Genomic DNA, 23,478 nt, shown 5'->3' with positions numbered 1-23,478 from the left:
GGTTTGAACTTGGCTGTTTAATTTGGATAAATTTTCTGACAGTTGATCAGATATGTAGGTAGGACATTTGGGTGCCAAAAGAATTAGTCCTACCCTGGACATTTTTGGAAAGAAAACTTTTTAAAAAAACTTTCAGCGAACCAGAAGAGATTTGATGACTAACACCTTCTCTGGAGAAGGCAGGTGGAGATTTGAAATTTTAAAATAAAAAAAAATGTATTTCATTAATTGAGTCTATGTTTAAAAATGTCCCTTTCAGGATTTGGTAATGGACGTCCTGCGAGTTCTGACCACTCCAGATTTGGAGGTACGCAAGAAGACATTGCAGTTGGCATTGGACCTTGTGTCTTCTCGTAATGTTGAAGAGGTATGACCACCTAGCTTCTGAGTAATTTTGTTTAATTGTTAGTTTCCAATCTCAAATCGGTACTTGACAACAAGTTCACTGAATGTTGGTTTCCCATAGCTCGTCATCGTTCTCAAAAAGGAAGTAATTAAAACAAACAATGTATCAGAACATGAAGACACAGACAAGTATCGACAACTTCTGGTCAGAACATTACATTCATGCAGTGTCCGTTTTCCAGACATGGCTGGAAATGTTATCCCAGTGGTAAGTGAGTTTTATCTATTCATTTTCTTACCATCCTGTCCTTCATGTTTTGACTCATGCAGGGCTGTAGTTGCATAGATTATCACACCCTCTAGATTTCACATGTAAGTTTAGATGGAGAGTGTTGACAAGCAATCTTGTGCGTGTGATGGTAAGAAGTGAGGGTGGATGTAGGTGATCTTACTATGTCCTCATCACTGTCCATCTGCTGTACAGTTGGCACAATATCGGTCAGAAATATGAAGCTTGGCTAACCTTCTGCATTCCTGAAGTCCAGGCAATGCTGTTCCATCATCCTGCTGAAATCTGCTACCTCAATACCATACAAAGTTCCTTTTTGGTCTTTGTCTTGGCTATTTTAAGTGGTGCATTTACAGCTGATGACAACTGGATGAACTCTGATTTTGAAGCTGTGTTGTAGCAAACCTCAACTTTGCATTCCTCGTAAAAAGATTGTAACAGGTTGTGTGAAAGCATGTATCCTCCACACTAACCTAGCCACTTAGTCTTTCACGCAGCCATGTTGTTATGTATTTTGTTAGCCTGCAGGCTCATGTTTTCTGCTTTTGTTAGTACACTGAATTTGATTTAACTCTAAATATCACTTGGTAGTCCCATTAAGTTCTTCAATTGAAGTGTAAATAATTGACAGAACATATTGATAACAAGTATTTGTTTGTTGGTTGTTGAAAAGACGCATGGACATGTCTGATAATTTAGCATTGTATGCTTTGTCAATAATAATGGATTTCTAAATATATTTATTGAACGATGCACATACAGTCACGTGCTGGGTGCAATTTTATTTTTTTTAGTGTTTTAATAATACCTGCATGATCTCTCCATAGCTGATGGAATTCCTCAGTGACAGTAATGAGGCAGCTGCTGCTGATGTTCTGGAGTTTGTGCGCGAAGCTGTTCAGAGTTTTGATTGCCTTCGGCCAGTCATTATCGAGAAGATGTTGGAGGTGTTCCATTCCATCAAATCTGTCAAGTAAGGGCGAAGGCATTTTAGACACAATAGCTTAGTTGCAAAACAGTCTTTGAAATTCTTGTGTGCTTGATTTTCATTTTTATAAAATGGTAGTTTTATTCTTACAGTATGAGCTAATAATTTGTGTATACTGCAATTGCAAGTTGTTTAAGTTGGACAGAGTGTAATCTTGGGTTTGCTGTATTCAGTAGGAGAAACTGATCGAAAGGTTATTTCTGTAAATGTACACCCACTGTCCCACCAGTTTGAATTAATGTTGTATGTGTCTGTTCACTACTGGTTTTCAAAGGGTTGATTGTTGTGGCTGTATACACTGCTTTTCCATTTGGGGACTTAATGTTCCAAATCCTGTCAGCATGTTTGCAATTATCTGTGTGAGCTAGGAAAGCTGAGATGCCTAAATGTACTTACAGTTTCTTGGAATTGAATCAATAAATCATGGAATGAGTTTTTGGGTTTTATGCGATCTTAATATTGTAACTGGAGTATGCAGTGTGTCAGTTGCAAGATCCAGTGAGTTGGCAATGCAGTTGGGGAATAATAGGTTGCCTTTTACTTTTGAGAAGTGTTGCTCAGCAAGCTCATGGTAATTTTAATGAATTAAGGTTGTTTATTTGATTCGGAATAATGGAAATAGAAACAAGCAGTAATTTAGCAAGATCAGAAAAGCTTAAAGTTCAAACATTATTTCAATCGGTGATATTCTCATTGCTGTTCATGTTGGTTTTTCTCTTAACCCCCACTGTGCTGCCGTTTAATGTTTTGATTTCGCTTAAATTGCTAAATTTAGTTTTCCTTCACCTAGTAAATCATCTTCAGTTAATTGTAAGCATGAAAGTGATATTAGATTTTCTGCTAAAGAGAAGTAGAATTTATAATGAAGTAAAAATCCTGTGAATCTGACCAGATCAAAACTCAAAAGCACCTGCGAGTCCTCAAAGCATTTAATCTATTTTCTTCTCTGTGACAGGATATACCGGGGAGCTCTCTGGATTTTGGGAGAGTATTGCAGCTCCAAGGATGACATTCAGAGTGTAATGACCGAGGTTCGCCGATCCTTGGGCGAGGTGTGTGTGTGGAATATTTTTATTTTCTTCCTCCCTTTTCTAGGTCGCTTTGCCCAATTCCCTGGGAAGTTCACAACTCTCTTAAAATTGCTGCACAGCCCTTATGGTTCCATTTCCAATTTTCTCGACGTAAATTCACAAAACAGGCCCGACAATGAAAAGTCAGGCATATGTGGTTTTCTTAACTAAACCTAGACCTTGAATTATTAAGTAATGTCCGTAAATAGCAATTTAAAATAATATTAACAAAATCTATTATAACATGGTAAGTTGTCCATTAATCTAGAGATTAACTTGTACTGATCGATAATTTAAATGTTAATTATACAAGAAATGATATCCTGCTAGGACGCACGCACGTTGAAACTGCTTTCAGAAATTACATCCAACATCCATAAAAAGTTCTGGTTCTAATGTTCCCTGGGAGGAAAGCTGAATTTGAAGCAAGTAGCTTGAAGAATGCCAATGAAGAAATGTTATTCAATTAAAGTGAAAATGTGATTGCTGTATTTCTCTCAAAAGAAACGGGATCATGTGGGAAATGCCAGATCGATTGGTTTGAATTTGAAATAGTTTGACACTCTTTAAAACCATAAATGCTGTATTTTGTATTTCCCTGACCCCTATGTTGATAGATTCCGATTGTTGAGTCTGAGATAAGGAAAGAAACCGGCGAGATGAAAATTGACGATGATGTTCAGGTGATTCCAACACAAAAACTGGTGACGGAGATGGGGACGTATGCAACTCAGAGCGCCCTGAGCACAAGGCCTTCCAAAAAGGAAGAAGATAGGTACTATTAGAATTTTTCTGTCCGGATTTGAAATCTGACATTTTTGTTAGAAGGATAGAGACAAATAGTGATTTGGGGAGTGAACTTGATAATATCCAAATGATAGCATCTACATAAAATATATCTTTTTGCAGCTTCTCCTGTCATCTGCAATGAATTAAGTTCCATAATCGGAGAGGTGTTGAAAATACAGTTATTATAATGCACATGAACATTTAGCTTAAAGTTTCATGAAAACAGTTGTAAGCACTTGTACATTTAATCAGTGACTTATTTCCCTTTAGAATTTAGTTTGTGAATTGGAACGACTACATTACAAATGTTTTATTTTTGATTTTTGAAGAAGCAGGTGCTGATAGCAAAGATTTTTATGGCCGAAATTTAGGAGGGAAAAAAGTAAAATTTAATCATCCAAAGGCTAATGATAGTTGTTAGAAGATGAGTCATTTTTATATTTTCGCTCTTGATTCTTGGTGTCAGTGGTTAGCACTGCTGCCTCATAGCACCAGGGTTCAATTCCGGCCTTGGGTGACTGTGCGGAGTATGCACGTTCTCCCCGTGTCTGCGTGGGTTTCATTCTGGTACTCCCGTCTCCTCCCACAGTCCAACGATGTGCAGGTTAGTTGGATTGGCTGTGCTAAAATTGCCCCTTAGTGTCCAAACGATGTGTAGGTAAGGTGGATTCGCCGTGCTAAATGCAAGCAGTTACAAGGTAGGGCGGGGAGGAGGGGAAGGATCTGGTAAGATGCTTGGTGCAGACATGGGCTAAATGGCTTCCTTCTGCACTGACTCTCTGAAATTCTAACTATCTCAATTTTAAATGAACTGTTCTTCCTTCAAGACCACCTCTGCGTGGATTCCTGCTGGATGGGGATTTCTTTGTGGCTGGTGCCCTTGCAACTACACTGACTAAAATAGCTCTGCGTTATGTGACGCTTGTGCAAGAGAAGAAGAAACAGAATGTAAGTAGCAATTGGCATAATTTGAAAATGGGACACATAATTTCCAGTGTCTTTGTATAAATGAGAAGGACAGTAAACTGAAATAGGTTTAAAAATAGATCAGATATTCTATGCCAGTGGTTCCCAAACTTTTTTCACTGGGCTGCACTTTCGCAACAAAAATTTGCTTGCGCCACACCAAATTTTTTATTGATAAGAAATACATTCAAAAACAAAAAAAAACAACTCCTAGCAGTGCTTGATTCATAACATAGAACAAAACTACTTTATAATATGATCATGGGACATCCAGAAAGTATAAAACAATCACTTTGGAAAAATATCTATCCATGTTTAAGTGTTTCTTTGATTGTCCTTGAATCTTCCCGCCACACTTGCCATCCTCTCTCGCCGCACCAGTGTGGTGCGCCGCATCCTTTGGGAATCACTGTTCTATGCTGTTCAGTGAACATCTACCCATATCAGAATTATTGGCCAAATACATCAATTAATTTTGGATTGTTAATGCTTTTGAAAATTTGTAAACAGTTTGCAATGATTCGTGTTCAAGGTGTATGCAGAAGCTCAAGTTCTGAATGTGGGCAACGCCCACTAGCTTATCTCTTCCTGTTACAAATTGTGATGGGTCGTTTAGGCGGATGGAACAGTTCAAGCGTAGTTGGTTGGACAACTTGACATGATTGGAGCAGGAATTGTGGTACTGGTGACAACTCAAATTTAGTGCAACTGAGGATTAATTTGAGTACTTGCGTTCTACATGGATAGTTGCAGTTGTTGTTCACTCTTCATATTAGCAACTCTGGATTCAGAAGTACAATTTTAAGATCTGTGAACAACAACCTACTGGGGGTGCGGCTATGACAGAGAGAGAGTGCAGCAAATGACAAGAAGACTTTTAATAAACTTTCAATGTTGCATTTGATAGGAATATGAAAGAAGCCACGTACTGTTGCAAAATCAGAATCTCAATGGATTAGTGGAGCAAAGGAATCTCAGGGTGCAGATATACAAATCACTGAATAGGCAGGATGCAAGCTGATGCCATGAAGACAAACAAACCGAGCACTGGGGTTTATATCTGGAGTGATAGATTTGAAGAGCAGAGGAGTTGCGTTAAATTTGTCTTGACCACATTGAACAGTTCTGGTCTCATTATTAAAGGATATAGATGCATTGGAAAATGTCCAAAGAAAATGCAGGTGGGCAATACCAGAACTGAGAGATTATCCCTTTAAGGAAAGACAGAATAGCTTGGGGCTCTTTTCTCCAGACCAGAGAAATCTGAGGGATGACCATTAGAGGTCTTTAAGATAATGAAAGGATTTGATAGGATAGAATTGGACAAAATTTTCCACTTGAGGACAAGATCAAAATTAAGGACCACAAGTATATAGTAGATGCCAGTAAATCCAGAAGAGAATTCAGGAGGAAGTTCTTTCTCCCATGAAAGGACAAACATAGCCAAGAGCTCTGGATAATGAAAGACATAGACAGCAAGATGAAGCAAAAAAGAGTGCATATGACAGATGTCAGGTTGATAATGCAAGCCTGAACCGGACTGAATGTCAAAAGTTCAGAGGTGGGGAGTGGAAATGAAAAGCAAAGAGAGTATGAGAAGAGCCTTGCAATTAACATAAAAGGAAAATCAAAAGTGTTTGTACAGACATATAAATATTAAAGAGGTGGTAAAAAGATGCTAGGACCAAAACAGATTCAATTGTGTCTTTCAAAAGGGAATTGGGTAATCATCTAAAGCAAAAGGGGATTAACGCACGGAGATGGAGAGAATGGTTGAGATATTAACTGAGTACTTTGCATCTATCTTGAGCAAGGAAGATGATGTTGCCCAAGTCATAATGAGAGAGGAGGTAGTTGTGACAGTAGGTAGGTGAAAAACTGATGAGCTGTTAGAAAAGCTGGCAATTCTTAAAGTTGGTAAATCACGAAGGGCCGGATCAGATACATCTGAGGATACTGAGGCATGTACAGGTGGAAATTTCAGAGACACTGACCATTGGCTTTCAATCATCCTTAGGTAAAGGGGTATCTCAGAGTACTGGAGAATCGCAAATGTTACACCCTAGCGCAAAAAAGGATGCAAGTATGAATTCAGCAACAACAGGCCAGTCAGTTTAATCTTGATGGAGGGAAAGTTTTTAGGAGCTATATTTTGGGTCAAAGTTACTGTCAATGTCAGTGCAGATGTTGATATTTGAAGTTTCAGAATCCCTCCCAAATTGGTGGGTCGACTTATACACTGAGTATAAAAGTGAAATGTCAGCATGGGTGTGGTGATTTATTATTTTGTAATGTCATCTGTTTCTGATGAAGGTTGAGAAAGTGATTAACAAAGCATATGGGATCCTGGGTTTTACAAATGTTGAATGAAAGCAAGGAATTATGTTGAACCCTTTTAAAATACTGGTTTGGCCTCAGGAGGAGCCTTATGTCCTTACTTTGGGAAGAGGTAAAGGCATTAGAGAGAATAAGAAAAGACTCACGGGAATGGTTCCAGGGATGAGGGACTTGGGTACATGGATAGATTGCAGAATCTGGGGTTGTTCTCCCTCGGGAAAGCAAGATTGAGAAGAGATTTTGACAGAATCGTGAGAGGTCTGAACAGATTGGATAGCGAGAACCTGTTTCCATCGGCAGGGCGGCCAAAAACCAGAGGGCACTGACTTCAAGTCAGTGGCCAAAGAACCAGAGGCGACATGAGAAAAAACTTCATGTATGCAGTGTATACCTGGGATATGGAATGCACTATCTGAAATTGTGGTGATGACAGATTCAGTCGTGGTTTCCCAAAGGGAATTGGGTACTTATCTGAAGAGAAAAAAATTGCAGGGCAGTGGGGAAAAGATTGGGGAGAGAGATGAGCTGAGTTTCTCTTGCTGAAAGCTGGCACAAGTATGACTAGTTGAATGGTTGACTGAACAGTAACCATTCTGAGATCTTATTTAAAGAGTAGTCAGAGTGCTGAACTCACAAGGAGCAATTGAGGCAAATAACAAATGTATTTAAGGGAAATTAGGTAAGCAAATGAGGGACATTTGTGAATCTTTGGAATTCTCTAACTTGGGGGGCTATGGTGCTCAGTCCATAGTATATTCAAGACTGCGATCGATAGATTTTCAGTCGCGGAGGGTATCGAGGGATTTGGGGATAGAATGGGGAAGTGGAATTGATGTAGAAGTTCAACCCTGAAATTGAATGGCAGCTCCATGTACGACGTGGCCTACTCCTATTTCTTATGTTGTGTGTGGTTTTTTTTTTAAAGAGTTTTGCTGCAGAGGCCATGCTGATCATGGCCACCATTTTACACCTTGGTAAATCATCACTCCCAAAGAAATCAATCACAGATGATGATGTGGACCGTATCTCGCTATGCCTTAAAGTCCTTTCAGAGTGTTCCCCACTGATGAGCAACATTTTTAACAAAGAATGCAGGAAATCTCTCTCTCAAATGCTATCAGCCAAACTGGAAGAGGAAAAGCTTTCTCAGAAGGTAATATTTGTACGGGAATCAAGCATGTAATATTTGTGCTGAGTGTTGAGTAATTGAAACATTTCTTGTTGCTCAGCATTCTGTGACTATGAAATGAAGAAATCCATCAAACTAAAGTTTCAAATAACCTCAGTAAAAGCACGATGTGATAATAGCAAGTGAGCTCGCCAGTGAAACAGCTCTGAAAATCATCCAAATATGAAGAAAGTTAATAATCAAATTATAATTCTCCATCTGTTCTGTTGACACTGCATAATTCTGAATAAGGGTGTTTGTTGAAATAAAACTTGAAATCCGTGGTTAAAAACAACATTTAGGTTTTTCAAAAATTAGCACTGTCAGGCTTGTTTTGCCCCTTGCTCTAGTTCCTGTAGAATCATCACATATGTTCGTACTCTGGGCTGGGTATCAATCCGAGACTCTGGAACCGGCACTCGCGCCTCATCTTTCCCCTGTCGCGTTGCCACCAGCCAGCAGCACGTTGCCAGCGCTGAGGTGGAAGTCGAGACCCGGTAACCTCTCCATCATTTTCAGCTGTTGAGTAAAAGCAGACTCCTGTGTCCAACAAGAGGGGCAGCCACCAGAGTTAGTCAGCTTAATCTAAAAATTACAGGTCCAGAATGTAATTCCCCCTTATTACGTATTATCATATGGGAATTTTATTTGTGTTTCATGTGTTTTCAACCAGCATGCCATTTTCTGGGAACACATTAGGTGCGCTAAACAAGAAGTTCATGTAATCCCATCCTAAACTTCTCCATTTCTCTACTCTCTTCCTCCTTTAAAATGCTCCGTAAAACCCAGTTCTCCTGTCTTCTTATCGGCCTCTATGGTTCTGTTTCAGGTTTGTTTTGATAACACTCAAGGGTGGCACAGTGGTTAGCACTGCTGCCTCAGAGCGCTGTCTGTGTGGAGTTTGCACATTCTCCCCGTGTCTCCGTGGGTTTCCCCTGGGTGCTTCGGTTTCCTCCCACGCTCTAAAGATGTGCACGTTAGGTGGATTGGCCATGCTAAATTGTCTCTTAGTATCAGGGAGATTAGGAGGGTAAATATGTGGGGTTACGAGGGGGATAGGGCCTGGGTGGGATTGTTGTTGGTGCAGGCGTGATGGGCCAAATGGCCTCCTGTACTGAAGGGATTCTGTGTTTTACTACATTAAAGGTACTATACAGATATAAGTTGTTATTCGCTTGCAAATCTTCGTAGGTGTTACAAAATGTTAGTTAATGCAGAATTAAGTGTGCTTTTTTAAATGTTTTTGGAAAGGGTTTATTCTGCATCCTTTTTGATTGCACTTTATTCTAAAGCACCTGGTGAAATATGGTGAACTATGTCGGATTCACTTGGGTTAGAAAAGTGATTTTCACAGTGAATCTAGTCCAGTAAATGGATATTTGGGAGTTCTGATGCGTGCTGACAATTAACTTCTTAAACACAGAAATGGGAAACCTCATGTTCACTTTACTGTACTGTATACATGCCTATTTGTTTGGTTAAATTTATTTGGGTGCTGACCACTTCGAACATTTTACTTTGTGCTATTTAGAAACAATCCGAAAAGAGAAACGTAGTGGTACAGGCAGACGATCCCATTTCCTTCATGCAGCTGATGGCTAAGAATGAGATGACCTCGAAGGAGGACCAGTTTCAGCTCAGCTTATTGGCTGCAATGGGTAACACGCAGCGGAAGGAAGCTTCTGATCCCTTGACATCCAAGCTCAGCAAGGTACTGTGAAAATGCATGACCTTTTACAATCATTAAGCCAGGTTTGTCTTAGCACGGCTGAGAAATATTCTGTGAAAATGTATAACTCTGTACATCAGACCCTGTGGATTTTCGTTTTGTTATAGTTATGAATATGTTTACTTTTTTTTTTCTCCAATCATTTTTGAACATTTGAAACCAGACAGCTTTGTGCTCAAGCTGCCTCTGATTGCATAATGATGTTTGTTGAGCATTAATGTACTCCTATTTTGCAACATAGACGCTTGTGTGGCTTTGCACCAATGATTATCCACGTAATGACTTCTTGAACTTACAACAGTCTTCTGACGATGCTTCCCCCCCCCACACCCGCTTCGGAGTGATATTGTGCAGTTGGCCAAAGGGTGGACAGCTCTATCTGTGTTTTTTATTTTGTTGGAGGCGAGTGGGCTGAAATTTTCTGGGGAATGGATTATTAATCTGAAATAGTTTCACTTCAGTAGACCATAATTTAAAGTGTCAGGACAAACTAACAGTGTTTGCCGTGAGTTAGACTTGTCCTTGCAAGTTTAGATTTTTACATTTTTTGCACATTGCTGGAGCTATGAGCCCATAATGGTGCAGCAAAGGAAATAGGGCACTTGGAATGTAAGTGAAGGCAACCAATCAGATTGATAGATTGTGAAATTGACAGCACAATGACTGAATAGAAGATGTAGACAGGCAAATTCAATGCCACATCAAGTACAGAAAGGGAAACCAAGACTTTTAAGATTAGATTGTGAGAGAAATATGAAGAAAAAGAATGGAAAGTTTAAGAAAATTATCTTTACGTTTTTAAACATCTCCCTAAAAATAAAAATACAACCTGAAGGATTGAGACTCCATCTTAGTAATAGTACTCAGGCAAGAAATTACTTGATTTTACTCACTGTGATGGTTTTAATTCGTATCTAACACCGAAATACACACCTTCACGCTGCTGAATGCATTTCAGTGGCGGAGCAGTCTGGGAGATGCAGTTTTTACAAAGTTAACAGTAGATGAGCATCTCCGGGACAACAAGTTTTGGTATCTGTGTTTAGCTTCATATTTGCCCTTGCTTGAAGTTGCTGCAACATTTGCTAATAAATGACGGTCTTGCTGTTATTATGACAGCAAATTATAGGTCATTGTGCGTCACCTGACTGCATTTTAAGCATTTTTCTTCTGATATAAACCATGATTATGCAGTCAAATCCATAAGGTATGCAATGTCCATTGCATTCAGTAATTGGAAATGGATAATCTACAGTACATTATGGAAGCACCATGTGGCGACGAGATTGCGGTGTTAATGTAAGCCTACTTGTGACACTAATAAATAAACGTTAAACTTTATTTACAAATTAGCTAAATCATAAACAGATATTAAGCAAATACTGTTTCATTCATGGTACAGTAATCCTGTGTTATGCAAGCTTATCCTTAGCTGTCTATTCGAAAGGATTATTGTGTTAATTATATTATTATCCCTTGCAGGTTACGCAGCTGACTGGTTTCTCTGATCCAGTGTATGCAGAAGCCTATGTACATGTTAACCAATATGATATTGTACTTGATGTACTTGTGGTCAATCAAACAAGCGACACACTTCAGAACTGCACTTTGGAGTTAGCCACGTTGGGTAGGTTTTAACAGTTAAGTCCAAGATACTAGGCAGGATTTGTGTGGCAGGGTTTCCCACCCGGCCACCTGAAGAGTCGGTGGGAAACATATCTGTACTTCTCACGGCAGCCCCGCAGCCATTTAAAACTCCATGGAACGTTAGTTGACTGGTGGTAGGGTATCTGCCCCTATAGTGGAAGTCCTGCTTCAGAGAGTTCCTGGCACCCGATTTGGAGAGGGGGGCCAATGATCGAGTTGTCTCCGCCCGCCTGATGCCTGAGTAAGTGCCTGCCGATGTTCCCAGACAGTCCCACCTCCCATTCCAGTCCTGAACTCATCCTGCTGGTCAGAAATTGTGGGTATCTGTTGCTTTCTCGGGTGTGGGGGGGGGGCGGGGGGGGAAGGTGGTTGTAGAGCAAAGGGGAGAACTGTGATAAACCTCATTAAAGCCTGTTGACTCAATCGGTAAATGCACTAAATGTGTTTCAGATCACAAAGATCTGAAGTTCATATTTTAATGTTCAGTTATGTTCACAGACCTGTGAGTGAGAGGTTGTTATGGGGAAGTGGCGACGCAGTGGTATTGTGACTGGACGTGTAATCCAGAGACCCAGGGTATTGCTCTGGGGACCTGGGTTTGAATTCCATCCTGGCAGATGGCGAAATTTGCATTCAATATTAATCTAGAATCGAAAATCTAAGGATGACCATGAAAACATTGTCAGTTGTCATGAAAACCCATCTGGTTCACTAATGTCCTTTAGGGAAAGAAATCTGTCATTCTCATCTGATCTGACCTACATGTGACACCAGACCCACAGCAATATGGTTGACTCTTAAATGCCCTCTGAAAGGGCAAGTGCTGGAAAACCTCAGCAGGTCAGGCAGCATCTGTGGAGAGAGAAACAGAGTTAATGTTTCAAGTCCAATTTGATTTCTTCAGAAATGAAGCATCTGCTATTATGAACTAAATGTTCAAGGTTGGGACTATCTGTAGAAGAGCAGTTGGTTGTAAAACATCTCAGGACATTCTTTGATTTCTTATTTTCCTTAAATATTCAAATTGCAAGGGTTAACGTGGTATTCCAACCTCTTTTAAACCTGTATATCACATTTTCCTTAAAGACATAATGCACTCCAGCTCCCAACATTGTGTCAATGCAGTCCCTTGGCTTGCTGAAAAAAAACTCGGGTCTGGCAGAATCTGTGGAGAGAAACAGTTAATGTTTTCAGTCCAGAGAAGAAACCAGTGGTTCTGATTTTATACCTTTCATGTCTTTGGAATGTTCTGAAGTGTTTCACAACCAACTGCTCTTCTCCAGATAGTGCATTGGATTTTTTGCATCTGGTTAATAATAGCAGATGAAACTTCATTTCAATGTCTCATTTGAAAGAATACAGCTACCACAATTTAGAGCTCCCTTAGTACTGCACTGAAATATCAGCCTAGAGTCTGTGTTTAAATTCAAATGGGTTTTAAACTCTCAATCTTCTGACTCAAAGGGTTGAGTGTTTCACCGAAGCCAACATGGACAAGTTTTATGCCCTGTATTCTGTTTTTGAACACATGGATCATTCTACAAGGTTTGATAAAGAAATGGGATCAGTGGGCATTTAAATGTGAATCGTGTTTGCTTTGTTTTCAATAGGCGATCTTAAACTGGTCGAGAAACCTTCACCTCTGACTCTAGCTCCTCATGATTTTGCTAACATTAAGGCGAATGTGAAAGTAGCTTCAACAGAAAATGGTATCATTTTTGGTAATATAGGTGAGTCAGGAATATGTTTACTCCGACGGTTCTTTGTGTTATTGCCAAAGAAATGGCACTCTTGCAATTGTTACTTCCTGCCTCATTAAATTAAGCCATGATGTGGAGATGCCGGTGTTGGACTGGGGTAAGCACTGTAAGAAGTCTCACAACACCAGGTTAAAGTCCAACAGGTTTATTTGGCAGCACACGCTTTTGGAGCGCTGCTCCTTCATCAGCAGCGCTCCGAAAGCTTGTGCTGCCAAATAAGCCTGTTGGACTTTAACCTGGTGTTGTGAGACTTCTTACTGTCATTAAATTAAAACATGGTGGATTGTTTTGAAGCAGCAACATGTCGTCTTTTGGCCATTGAAAAGAATGGGATATTCAAAGTTCTGAGCAATGGGAAATTGAAATTTGAATGCAGTTTTTAATTTGAACTTATGAAAAGACTTTCCCGTATGGAAGAAATGGACCAACTATTTAACTGACAGTTGTGCCTCATGTCTGTGCTTGCAGTGTATGATATTTCTGGAGCTGCCAGTGATAGAAACTGCGTGGTACTGAGTGATATTCACATTGATATCATGGACTATATTCAGCCTGCCTTGTGCACTGATGCAGAGTTTCGTCAGATGTGGGCAGAGTTTGAATGGGAGAACAAGGTAGAGAAACAATTTGCCAAACTAATATTTCACTCTTATTGATTACAGTAAGTTTTCATAAATTAGTGATTGAATTGTTCTGATTTGTTTTATTTTCTCTTTAAGGTTACAGTTAATACAAACATTACTGACCTAAATGAATACTTGCAGCACATTCTTAAGTCTACCAACATGAAGTGTTTGACCCCAGAGAAGGTGTGTATTGCTTTGATATTGAAGTGTTAAAAATAATCAGTGCATCTTTTAAAAACCTGAACACTTGATCGTTTTTCTTATACAATGTTGATTTCCTCCACAAACCCAATCTCCCCAGCTAGTCTGGAACACCAATTCTTATCTTGGGCAAAATTAATATCTACTATTGTAAATCTTTTTGAGTAAGCTTATGTCTCCATGATTGTTGTGTACATGGAGTTTCAGAAGGTGTTTAAAGCACCACATAATGGATATTTGAGCAAATCTGAAGCTCGTGGGAATGAAGGGGCAGTGACACCATTCTGAGGAAATTGACTAAGCGAAAGAAAGCAAAGAGTAATGGTTTAAAAAGATTCAGACCAGAAGGAAGTAGTCAGTGGTGTCATCTTTTTTGATGCATACTGATGACAGGACTTGGGATATCAGGAGTATAATTTTAAAGTTTGCAGGTGGCAAAAAGTTTGACAATATAGTAGAGGATGAAGTTGAAGTTAAAAATAACCCGGACAGACTGAAGTGAGAAAACACACACAATTTAACGAAGAGAAGGGTGAAGTGATGCATTTTGGAGGGAAAATGATTTTTTAATCTAGTCCAGGGATCTGGGCTTTGCTGGCTAGGCCAGCATTTATTGCCCATCCCTAATTGTTTTTGAGAAGGCACTGGCGAGCTGCCTTCTTGAATCGCTGCAGTCCATGTAGTGTAGGTAAGCCCATATTGGTGTTAAGGAGGGAGTTGCAAGACTCTGACCCAGTGACAGTGAAGGAACGGCGATATATTTCCAAGTCAGGATGGTGAGTGGCTTGGAGGTGAACTTGCAGGTGGTGGTGTTTCTATGTGTCTGCTGCCCTTATCCTTCTAGATCGTAGTGGTTGTGGGTTTGGAAGGGTGCTGTGGAAGCCTTGGTAGTTTTTAGAGCGCATCTTGTAGATGGTACACACTGCACCTACTGTGCATCAGTGGTGGAGGGTGTGGATGGTGTGCCAATCAGACCCTCAGTTGAACTTCTCTGTCCTATCTCCAACCTGGCCGCGATAAGTGAAATTTGCACTGACCCATGATCAAACGTGGGAATATACTGATCTATTTTGCTCATCGAGTGTTGTGCTTTGCCAGCATTGAAGCAAGTTGTTGTATAATTCCAGTTGGTTGAAGTGGTATTTGCTGCAGGATGGTCCTTGATTGGCTTTAAAGCAACCTGTATTGTTAAGACATGTGAGGATGTGTGTCTGATGTAGTGTGGAATCCCTTTGACCAATCAACACCAGCAATGACGCCTCTCATATATGTGACGCATTAAACGTAGAAAAACATATAAAAGCATTTTCGAGGCATCACCAGACAAAAATGGATGCTAGGCTAAAAAGGTAGTTGGTCCATGGAGTTTTTGGGACTGTTTTTAAAGGAGGGAAGGAAGGTAAAGCAGCGGATAAACATATATTGAGGAATTTCTAGAATGTTGGGCTGAAGGCCTAGTGAGCAAGGAGGGATTGAGATGCACAAGATCTAAGTCTGAGAAAGCTTTGGGGGACCCTTGGGAGCTGAAGCAGGATATTGAGATGGCGAGGGTTGAGACCATGAAGGGATTAGAATGGGAATTCTAATTTCAAGCGTCAGGTTACAAATTCAGTGTACTCTGTCCTTGGACCAGATTTCAGAAAGTAAGACCACTTTCCTTTTGGCCATTCATTTAATTACATTGTGATAAGTGCTGTATCAACAGATCAGCTATTTCTGCTTGTGTGTTTTCCCAGAAGTGAGCGCAGATTGGTATAGAAACCTCTTATTGGCAATTCTTTCAAATCAATGTATCCTGTGACTGTTCAATGTCACAGGAGATCTTCTAGCTTTCAGGTTTTTTCCATTTTTTACATTTCTCCTGTCAACTAATCAAAATCCGTTAAGTATTTTTCTGCCCATCCAAAAATTGATAACTTCTCGATACATGCACTTGCCCCAAATCTTCTACTTTTATCAATCTCTGTAACCTCCACATGGTGACAGGAGAACAATTTCTCATTTTAAGTGCATCAGAAAAACATTTGAAATCTCTCTGAGAACAACTGTATAAAAGCCTCCAACTTTAAAAGATTCAGCATCATGAAACTTTTTGATGAAAATCTTTTCATTACGTTGAAATTTTCACACGGATTTTTGTTAAATAACTCAAAATTAAAGAAAGTAAGCTCATAATGGAGCTCATCAAATCTTGATACATTGTTATGAAACATACAGATATGGCCTTTTAATAGAAAGGAATTCTTCCAGAATTCAGGACTGGGGCTACTAGTGTTTTTAATTGGCATGTCAGAATCAGAAACGTCTTGAAAATTGGAATAAAAATGCTTAAATGGATCCAAAACAAGGGCTGCAGCTGTATTGCATTCAGGAAGGAAAAGCAACAGCATGTGACATCTGTGATAAAGTCATTGACGATAAAGGCAAAAGTTTTTAAAGTTTATTTATTAGTGTCACAAGTAGGTTTACGTTGACACTGCAATGAAGTTACTGTGAAAATCCCCTTGTGGCCCCACATTCCGGCACCTGTTCGGGTACATTGAGGGAGAATTTAGCATGGCCAATGCACCTAACCAGCACGTCTTTGAGACTGTGGGAGGAAACCCGAGCACCCGGAGGAAACCCACGCAGACACGAGGAGAACGTGCAGACTCCACACAGACAGTGACTCAAGCCGGGCATCAAAAAGTCTTAATAAACTCATGGCTCAACATATTCAGCAAGATAGTGGGAATCAATAAAGCTGAGGAACTTTGAACTGTTTAACTCGAAACAGTAAATCATAAAGTTGAGCAATCTGTAATTGAGTTTAATTATGCCCAGGCCTCACTGAATCTTGATACTGTGTTCATTTCTGTCACTTGAGACTTCAGGGGAACAGTTGAGCTGTCGAGGCAGTGCAGAGAGGAGTCCTGAGGCTAATACTGAATGTTGAGTCAGAGCCTGTGTTAAGAACAGGAACATTGTGCATTGCGAAACACAACATATTATTTTGGTGTGAAATTTTGGTGTGTACATTTTTTAACTACATGGTATAATTGCTCTGCGTTCTTTTAGCTTTAGGGTCAGTTAACGGTCAGGCTGCAGATAAGAGTCCGAGCTATCTTGTGGAGAGGTCAGTTAGAGTGCTACAGATATTTCTGGTTCTGATATCAACTGTGCTGCAGAAGGTTGCATTAGATAAGGTATGACATACAGAGTTTCATGTGTTTTTTTTCCAATGTCCTACCAGTCGTCTTCACTAGGCGTCGCGTATGCAATATTCAGTTCAAGCAGAGTGAGATGAAGGGGCTGGGTTGGATAGATTGCACTGGTTAGGGGTAACCGGGTCCTGAGAATTGATCAGAGGTTGAGCAAGCTGAAGGAGAAGTGGAGAATGTGGGCCGAGTGGGTGAGAGGAGAGGACTGTGAATAGGATAGGAAAAAGTTCCTTTCGTACAACAGATCACGAGGGGTCACGGGCTCAAGGTGAGAGGGGTGAAGTCTGACTCGGATATTAGACAGATGTTTTTTACACAGAGGGTGGTGGGGGCCTGGAATGCGCTGCCAAGTAGGGTGGTGGAGGCAGGCACGCTGACATCGTTTAAGACTTACCTGGATAGTCACATGAGCAGTCTGGAAGTGGAGGGATACAAACGAATGGTCTAGTTGGACCAATGAGCGGCACAGGCTTGGAGGGCCGAAGGGTCTGTTTCCTGTGCTGTACTGTTCTTTGTTCTTTAGATAATGTTATGCAGCTACAGGTGAGTTTCATTGTAATTTTCTATGCAGCAGAGAAATATGACAGGACTCAACCAGTGAGTTGCCCCAGAGATCCCCTCCCCCTTGGAATAATCGCAAGAGGTTTGATAATGTGAGCTGGACAATACATTAATTAATTTGTGAACTAGAGCTTGTGTAGGTGGTTGGGGTAAAGAGCCTATTCTGAAAGGTGGTGTTCTATGTAACTCTATGTATGAGGAGAGAAATCTGGAGAGCAGGTCATTGGATATGTTTTGTGAGCCTTGCAATGCACTGCCACCTAGTGGAATTGTCACAGAGCTACATTCTAGACGGTGAGTTTCACAGCTAGAGGTAGAGTGGTGGAGTTTGAGGCAATGTTACACGATAGGCCTTTGCTTTTGTTTTGGTAAATCACATTGTTCTGCCTACTAATTGCACTGGCTGAGTAAGTCATATTCTGATTTTGATACCACTTCAAGGTTTAAAGTAATGTTTTGGAAATAATTTCATGACCAACCATTTTTCTCTGAAAGCCATGATCCATTATTTGTTCAATTTCTGTTTTTTTTTTAAAAAGATGGGAAACACAAAATTGTAAGCAAACTACAGTAGATACAAGAATGGCACAGACATCTGAGTTTTGTTGCATGAAAACTGTTGAGTGTTACTCTGCTTCAGATAAAAAGGGCTGGCACCACTAAGAAAATGGAGCTCAGGTGATTGAACCTAGCAGCAGAATGGGGTAGCATATCCAGAATCTGATAAAACTGGGTGTGTGCGGTTCCTGGTCCTGGGAGCAAAGAGATGGATGTTGTGACATGGCAGCGTTGAGCCCAAGAGAGCGTGACCAGACCCTATTCCTTAATGGAAATGTTCTTCACAAAAAGCTTCAGGCTTGGATCAAGCTTCTGTTTCATGAGTAGCATCTGATGACCTGTCACAGGTTGGGAGGAGAGTAGGAGAAATGAGCAATGGGTCATGTAGCTTTGCAGGTAAATAAGGACTGCGAATGTGCTTGGGAACCAGACCCAACACCCATTCCTTCCCTTTGCCTTGTGGCAGGTATCAAACCAAACAATTACAGGTGTGTGTCGCAAGCACAGATGGTGAGTTGGATCTGTCCAGCATTGCTCCTTTACTGCAGCTTTTAAAAATATAAAAGTACAGGTGCAGTAAAAGCACTTCAAAGAACAAAAAGCCTGAGCACAGCGAAGCTGTTCAGAGCCGTATTGCTCAGCTCCATGTTGCACGTTGCCAACTGGAAGTCCAGGTGAGTCACGTTGGGAGAATGAACCAAACAGAAGTATGTGCAGCAATTTGACATGACGGACAAATTGTGCACTTTCTGCAGATTATTCTAGGTGTAGACCATCTGAGGCAAGATATAATGAGTGAAGGAACCTCTTAGTTAACAAAAACTTATTTACATTTGATATGTAAAGCTGTGCATTATTCTTTTATGACAGATGTTATTTCTTTGCTTTTGCTTATGAAGCAATCTCATTCTACTTAATACTTGGCCTTGAGGATCGATTGAGGGCAGATGGGTTGCTTCTCTACACACAGGCCCTCAAACTTCAGCTTTCCACTGCAAAATTGCAGAGGTCTGAAATGTAATTCGTAAAGGATTTCTCTAATTGTATAAAAACATTATTTTGGGGGAACCTTTAAAATAATAATTGTTTGCAAATTCACTTTTTTGATCGTTTATCATTTTTACTTTCCTGATATATTTCAGTTAATTATTTGACATGAATCTCTCCATTTCCTGCACCTGTGCCATGCCTCACAGCAGTTCATTTGTATTTCAAGTAATTTCTTTGCTCAGGGAGTTTCCCTCCAATAGTTTGTTTTCAGAAAGACTCTTGATGGCAAGTAATTAAATCACTTGGGAAACAGCTTGGATTATGCACAACTTGACAACTTCACATGAGTTTTCCTTGTATTTCAGGCTCTTTCTGGTTACTGTGGCTTTATGGCTGCCAACCTCTACGCTCGTTCCATATTTGGAGAGGATGCACTTGCAAATGTCAGCATAGAGAAACCAGTTCACCTTGGGCCAGATGCTCCTGTGACTGGTCACATACGCATTCGGGCAAAGAGTCAGGTAAGTGGTAAAATACACATCCACAATGGTTAACTATCAACTTATTTTGGTCAGAAAATGCTTGTTTTTGTAAGCGCTGAATCTTAAACTGCATGTGTGTTTAAAATATAACTTTGAACACTCTCAGCATCTAGCAAATGCCCTGTAAGGCATCTTTCCTTCACTATGTTTCTGTTATCTTACAGGGGATGGCTCTCAGTTTGGGTGACAAGATCAACCTGTCCCAGAAAAAAGTGAAAGCATAGTGGCTTTTTCATATATCCATCTTGGCTTAATGTTAGTTTAATTCAGCAATACCCTATGTTTACTTCTAAACAAAAGATCATAAATGTTGAGTATGTTGAAGAGAGCTTGTGATTTTGTTGAGCTTTCCATGAAATCAAGCTTCTATTATATATTTCAAAAGACTTGTAGAACTTTTTCCTTTTGTCTTTGTCTTGCTCCAGAGGTCCCTTGTTTTACACTAAAGTTTATCAATTATAATAAAGATACAAAATTCCGCAAGTGTTGTGTTCTCGTCTGGTCATGTCTGTGCATTGAGATTGTGTCAAGTTTGCAAATGCAGATTAATTTTAATTGAAATGCAAATAGACATGATAATTTGTATTGAGTATCTGGTTGCTAAAACAACTGTTAAAGGAAAGTGTTCATGTCCACATTATCTATTAAAACTCGTGTCTTGATAAATGCTTCTTTTTCCAGAAGAACATAATTTAAGAAAGAGGAACAGGAATAATCCATAGGGATCTGCTCCACAATCCAATAAGATCATGGGTGATCTGATTGTGTCCACACGCTACTTGCCTACCTACCCAAACCCTGACTCCTTTAACGTTCAAAAATATGTCAAACCCGGGCTCAAATATTTTCAATGTCCCAACATCTACTGTTCTCTGTGGGAGTGAATTCCAAAGAATAACAACCTGCACCTTAAATGGGAGACCCCTTATTTTGCAACTGTGTCTGCTGGTTCTAGACTACCCGATGAAGGAAAGCATCCTCTCAGCGTCTACCCTGTCAGACATCTCCTTAGAATCTTGTGTGTTTCAATCAAATCACCTGTCATTCTTCTAAACTCCCAGGAGTATCGGCTCAACCTTGCTCGTAGGACAACTCCTTCTCTGAACTGCTTCAAATGCAGGTATATTTCTTCTTAAAGAAGGAGACCAACACGATCTGTGGCACTCTAGGGTTCATATCACCAATGCTTCGTGCAGTTGGATCAACATTTCCCTCCTTTTATACCTCTGTACGCGACAGACGCCGGAGTGTGGCGACTAGGGGATTTTCACAGTAACTTCATTGCAGTGTGAATGTAAGCTACTTGTGATAAATAAATAAACTATACTTTACTCCATCTCCCTTGCAATAAAGGCCAACACTTAATTTGGCTTCATAATGACTTGCTGTACCTGTATGGTAACTTTTTTGTGATTCATGTACAATGTCACCCAGGTCCCTCTTCTGCAGAGTTCTTCAGTCTCTCGCCATTTAAATAATCCACTTTTCTATTCTTCCAACCAAAGTGGATAACCTCTCATTTTCTCACATTATGCTTCATCTGCAACATGTTTGTCCACTTAACCTACCTTCTCTCGCTTTGCACCCACTTTGTATCCTCCTGACAACTCACTTTCCCACTTATATTTTGGATGCCAGCAACCTTGGCTACAATGCACACTGCCCCTTCATCCAAGTCATTAATATAGATTATAAATAGTTGAAGCCCCAGCACTGATACCTAGGACACCCCATTGGTTGAAATTTGTCAACCTGAAAATGACTCCATTTATCCTGATTCTCTCTTACCCAATTCTCTATCCAAACTAATTACCCCAATATAAGCAGCTTTGATGAGTAACCTTAGCGTGTTACCTTATCGAATGCCTTTTGGAAATCAAAATGTGCTACATCTACGGATTTCTCTTTATCCACCTGCTTATTACATTCTCAAGGAACTCTGATGAATTTGTCAAACACTATTTTCCCCCTTGAATAAAACCGTGTTAACTGTGCTTGATTGTACAATGATATTCTAAATGCCCTGCTATTGTTTCCTTCAGAATGGATTTTAGCATTTACCCAATGACAGATTTTAGGTTAACTAGCCATGAATATCCTGCTTTCTCTCTCTCGTCTTTTCTCCTTTCTTGAATAGAGGTGTCCAATCCACTGGGACATTTCCTGAATCAAAGGAATTTTGGAAGATCGCGACCAATGCATCCACTATCTATACATCTTGGATGCAGAACATCAGATCCGGGGGACTTGTTGGCCTTCAGTCCATTTAGTTTTCTCAGTACTTTATCTCTCGTGATACCGATCGTTTTATGTTCCCTTCTGCCCCTTGATTCTCTAATACTGGGCTGCTTTTAGTGTCATCCACCATGAAGACTGATACAAAATACACTTTTTGCCATTTCCTTGTTTCCCACTATAACTTTCTCAATCTCATCATACAAGAGATCAACATTTAATTTAACTACTGTTTTGTCTTTTTATATATTTGTAGAAGATCTTGCTGTTTATTTTCATGTTTCTTCTCATTTACTCTAATTTCTTCCACTTTTTTTAGTCATTCGTTGGTTTTGAAATTTCTACCAATCTTTAGGCCGACCACTAATCTTCTCAGCAATGTATGCCCTTTCTTTTAATCTGGCACTTAAATTGCCAAGGCGTGGTAGGCTACGGACCAAATGTTGATAAATGGGAGAAGTATAGATTGGTATTTAATAGTTGGCCTAGAAGTGGTGGGATGCTGAGCCTGTTTTTGTGCGGTATGACTCGAGTTTCAACTGGTCATCTGAATAACTGTGCAGCTGCCACTAGCAGGAAGCTGGTTTACCACTGACTAATACTTGGAAAGAAAATATAAGTTGAGGTTAAAGTTAACACTAATTCCTGTTGCCAAACAAAAAAAGGAAATTGAAAAGCCAGGTGCTACTCTGGTGGCCGGTGCATGTGCGGTTTCTCCAACTATTGAAGCCATCATTGTGCATCCCGAAACCTTGGCTCACACCTATTCCTGGTTTCCTCCCATCTGGTGCCAATCTGCTGCTGGTTTTCTCCTGCCTACTGCTGATTCCCTAGGTCTCCTGTCAACCCCTTGGCAGCTGCCAACTCCTGCCTGCTGTTGGCTCCCACCTGCTGACAGCTGGCTCCTTCCAGCCTGATCAAAACAGTGATGCACCATCGCGTGAGGAAGGAGCAGGTGATACATGGGGAGATGGCAAAGGAAGCCGCGAAGGGCAGTGGGGGAAGGAGGAGGGAGCACATGATGCTTGGGGAAACAGCAAGGGGACATGGGGGTAGTGGGGGGAATGTGCGAAGGTAATGAGGGGCTGTTGGGGGGGTTGTGAGAAATCAGCAAGTTGTCATGGGATGGAAGCAAATGAGTGTTCAGTTTTCCTAATTACATATCTTCATGCATGCAGGCATCTGCCTGGGGCCTCACTGTCAGTGACATTACTGTCATTGCTCTCCCTGGGGTTGTGACACAAATAAATGCAGCCTTGGAAAGAAAGGGAAGGTGGTGTCTTTGTTAAGTGGATGGTAATACCCACAGAAAAAAAATAGTGTCTGAGGGGATGAAATTAGCTAAGGGTTTTGCGAAGGTTTGGAATCATTAAATACTGGGGCGCTCTTGTCAGTTTGAGACTTTGATAACAACAACTTGCATTTGTATAGTGTTGTTGACATAGTAAAACATCCCAAGATCCTTTTCAAGGGATTA

The 23,478-nt window shown here is 40.3% G+C and overlaps 1 protein-coding gene across 4 annotated transcripts in view; it reads left to right on the top strand.

The window, feature by feature from the left end:
- The window catches only part of copb1 (COPI coat complex subunit beta 1), a 41,634-nt gene extending 21,383 nt beyond the window's left edge, over positions 1-20,251 (top strand). For all 4 annotated transcript variants that reach the window (XM_078220747.1, XM_078220749.1, XM_078220748.1 and 1 more), the window contains 14 exons: positions 260-367; positions 467-613; positions 1,462-1,607; positions 2,578-2,674; positions 3,310-3,467; positions 4,309-4,429; positions 7,710-7,937; positions 9,484-9,663; positions 11,164-11,308; positions 12,939-13,058; positions 13,557-13,702; positions 13,808-13,897; positions 19,590-19,745; positions 19,931-20,251. In XM_078220747.1, the coding sequence (XP_078076873.1) occupies positions 260-367; positions 467-613; positions 1,462-1,607; positions 2,578-2,674; positions 3,310-3,467; positions 4,309-4,429; positions 7,710-7,937; positions 9,484-9,663; positions 11,164-11,308; positions 12,939-13,058; positions 13,557-13,702; positions 13,808-13,897; positions 19,590-19,745; positions 19,931-19,990 (1,902 nt within the window). In that variant the 3' untranslated portion in view covers positions 19,991-20,251. The remainder of the gene's footprint in view (positions 1-259; positions 368-466; positions 614-1,461; positions 1,608-2,577; positions 2,675-3,309; positions 3,468-4,308; positions 4,430-7,709; positions 7,938-9,483; positions 9,664-11,163; positions 11,309-12,938; positions 13,059-13,556; positions 13,703-13,807; positions 13,898-19,589; positions 19,746-19,930) is intronic.
- Positions 20,252-23,478: the final 3,227 nt, after the last annotated feature.

The sequence above is a fragment of the Mustelus asterias genome, chromosome 9 (assembly GCF_964213995.1).
Source record: "Mustelus asterias chromosome 9, sMusAst1.hap1.1, whole genome shotgun sequence".
Classification (NCBI taxonomy): Eukaryota; Metazoa; Chordata; class Chondrichthyes; order Carcharhiniformes; family Triakidae; genus Mustelus; species Mustelus asterias.
This window is presented reverse-complemented; position numbering and strand designations above follow the sequence as displayed.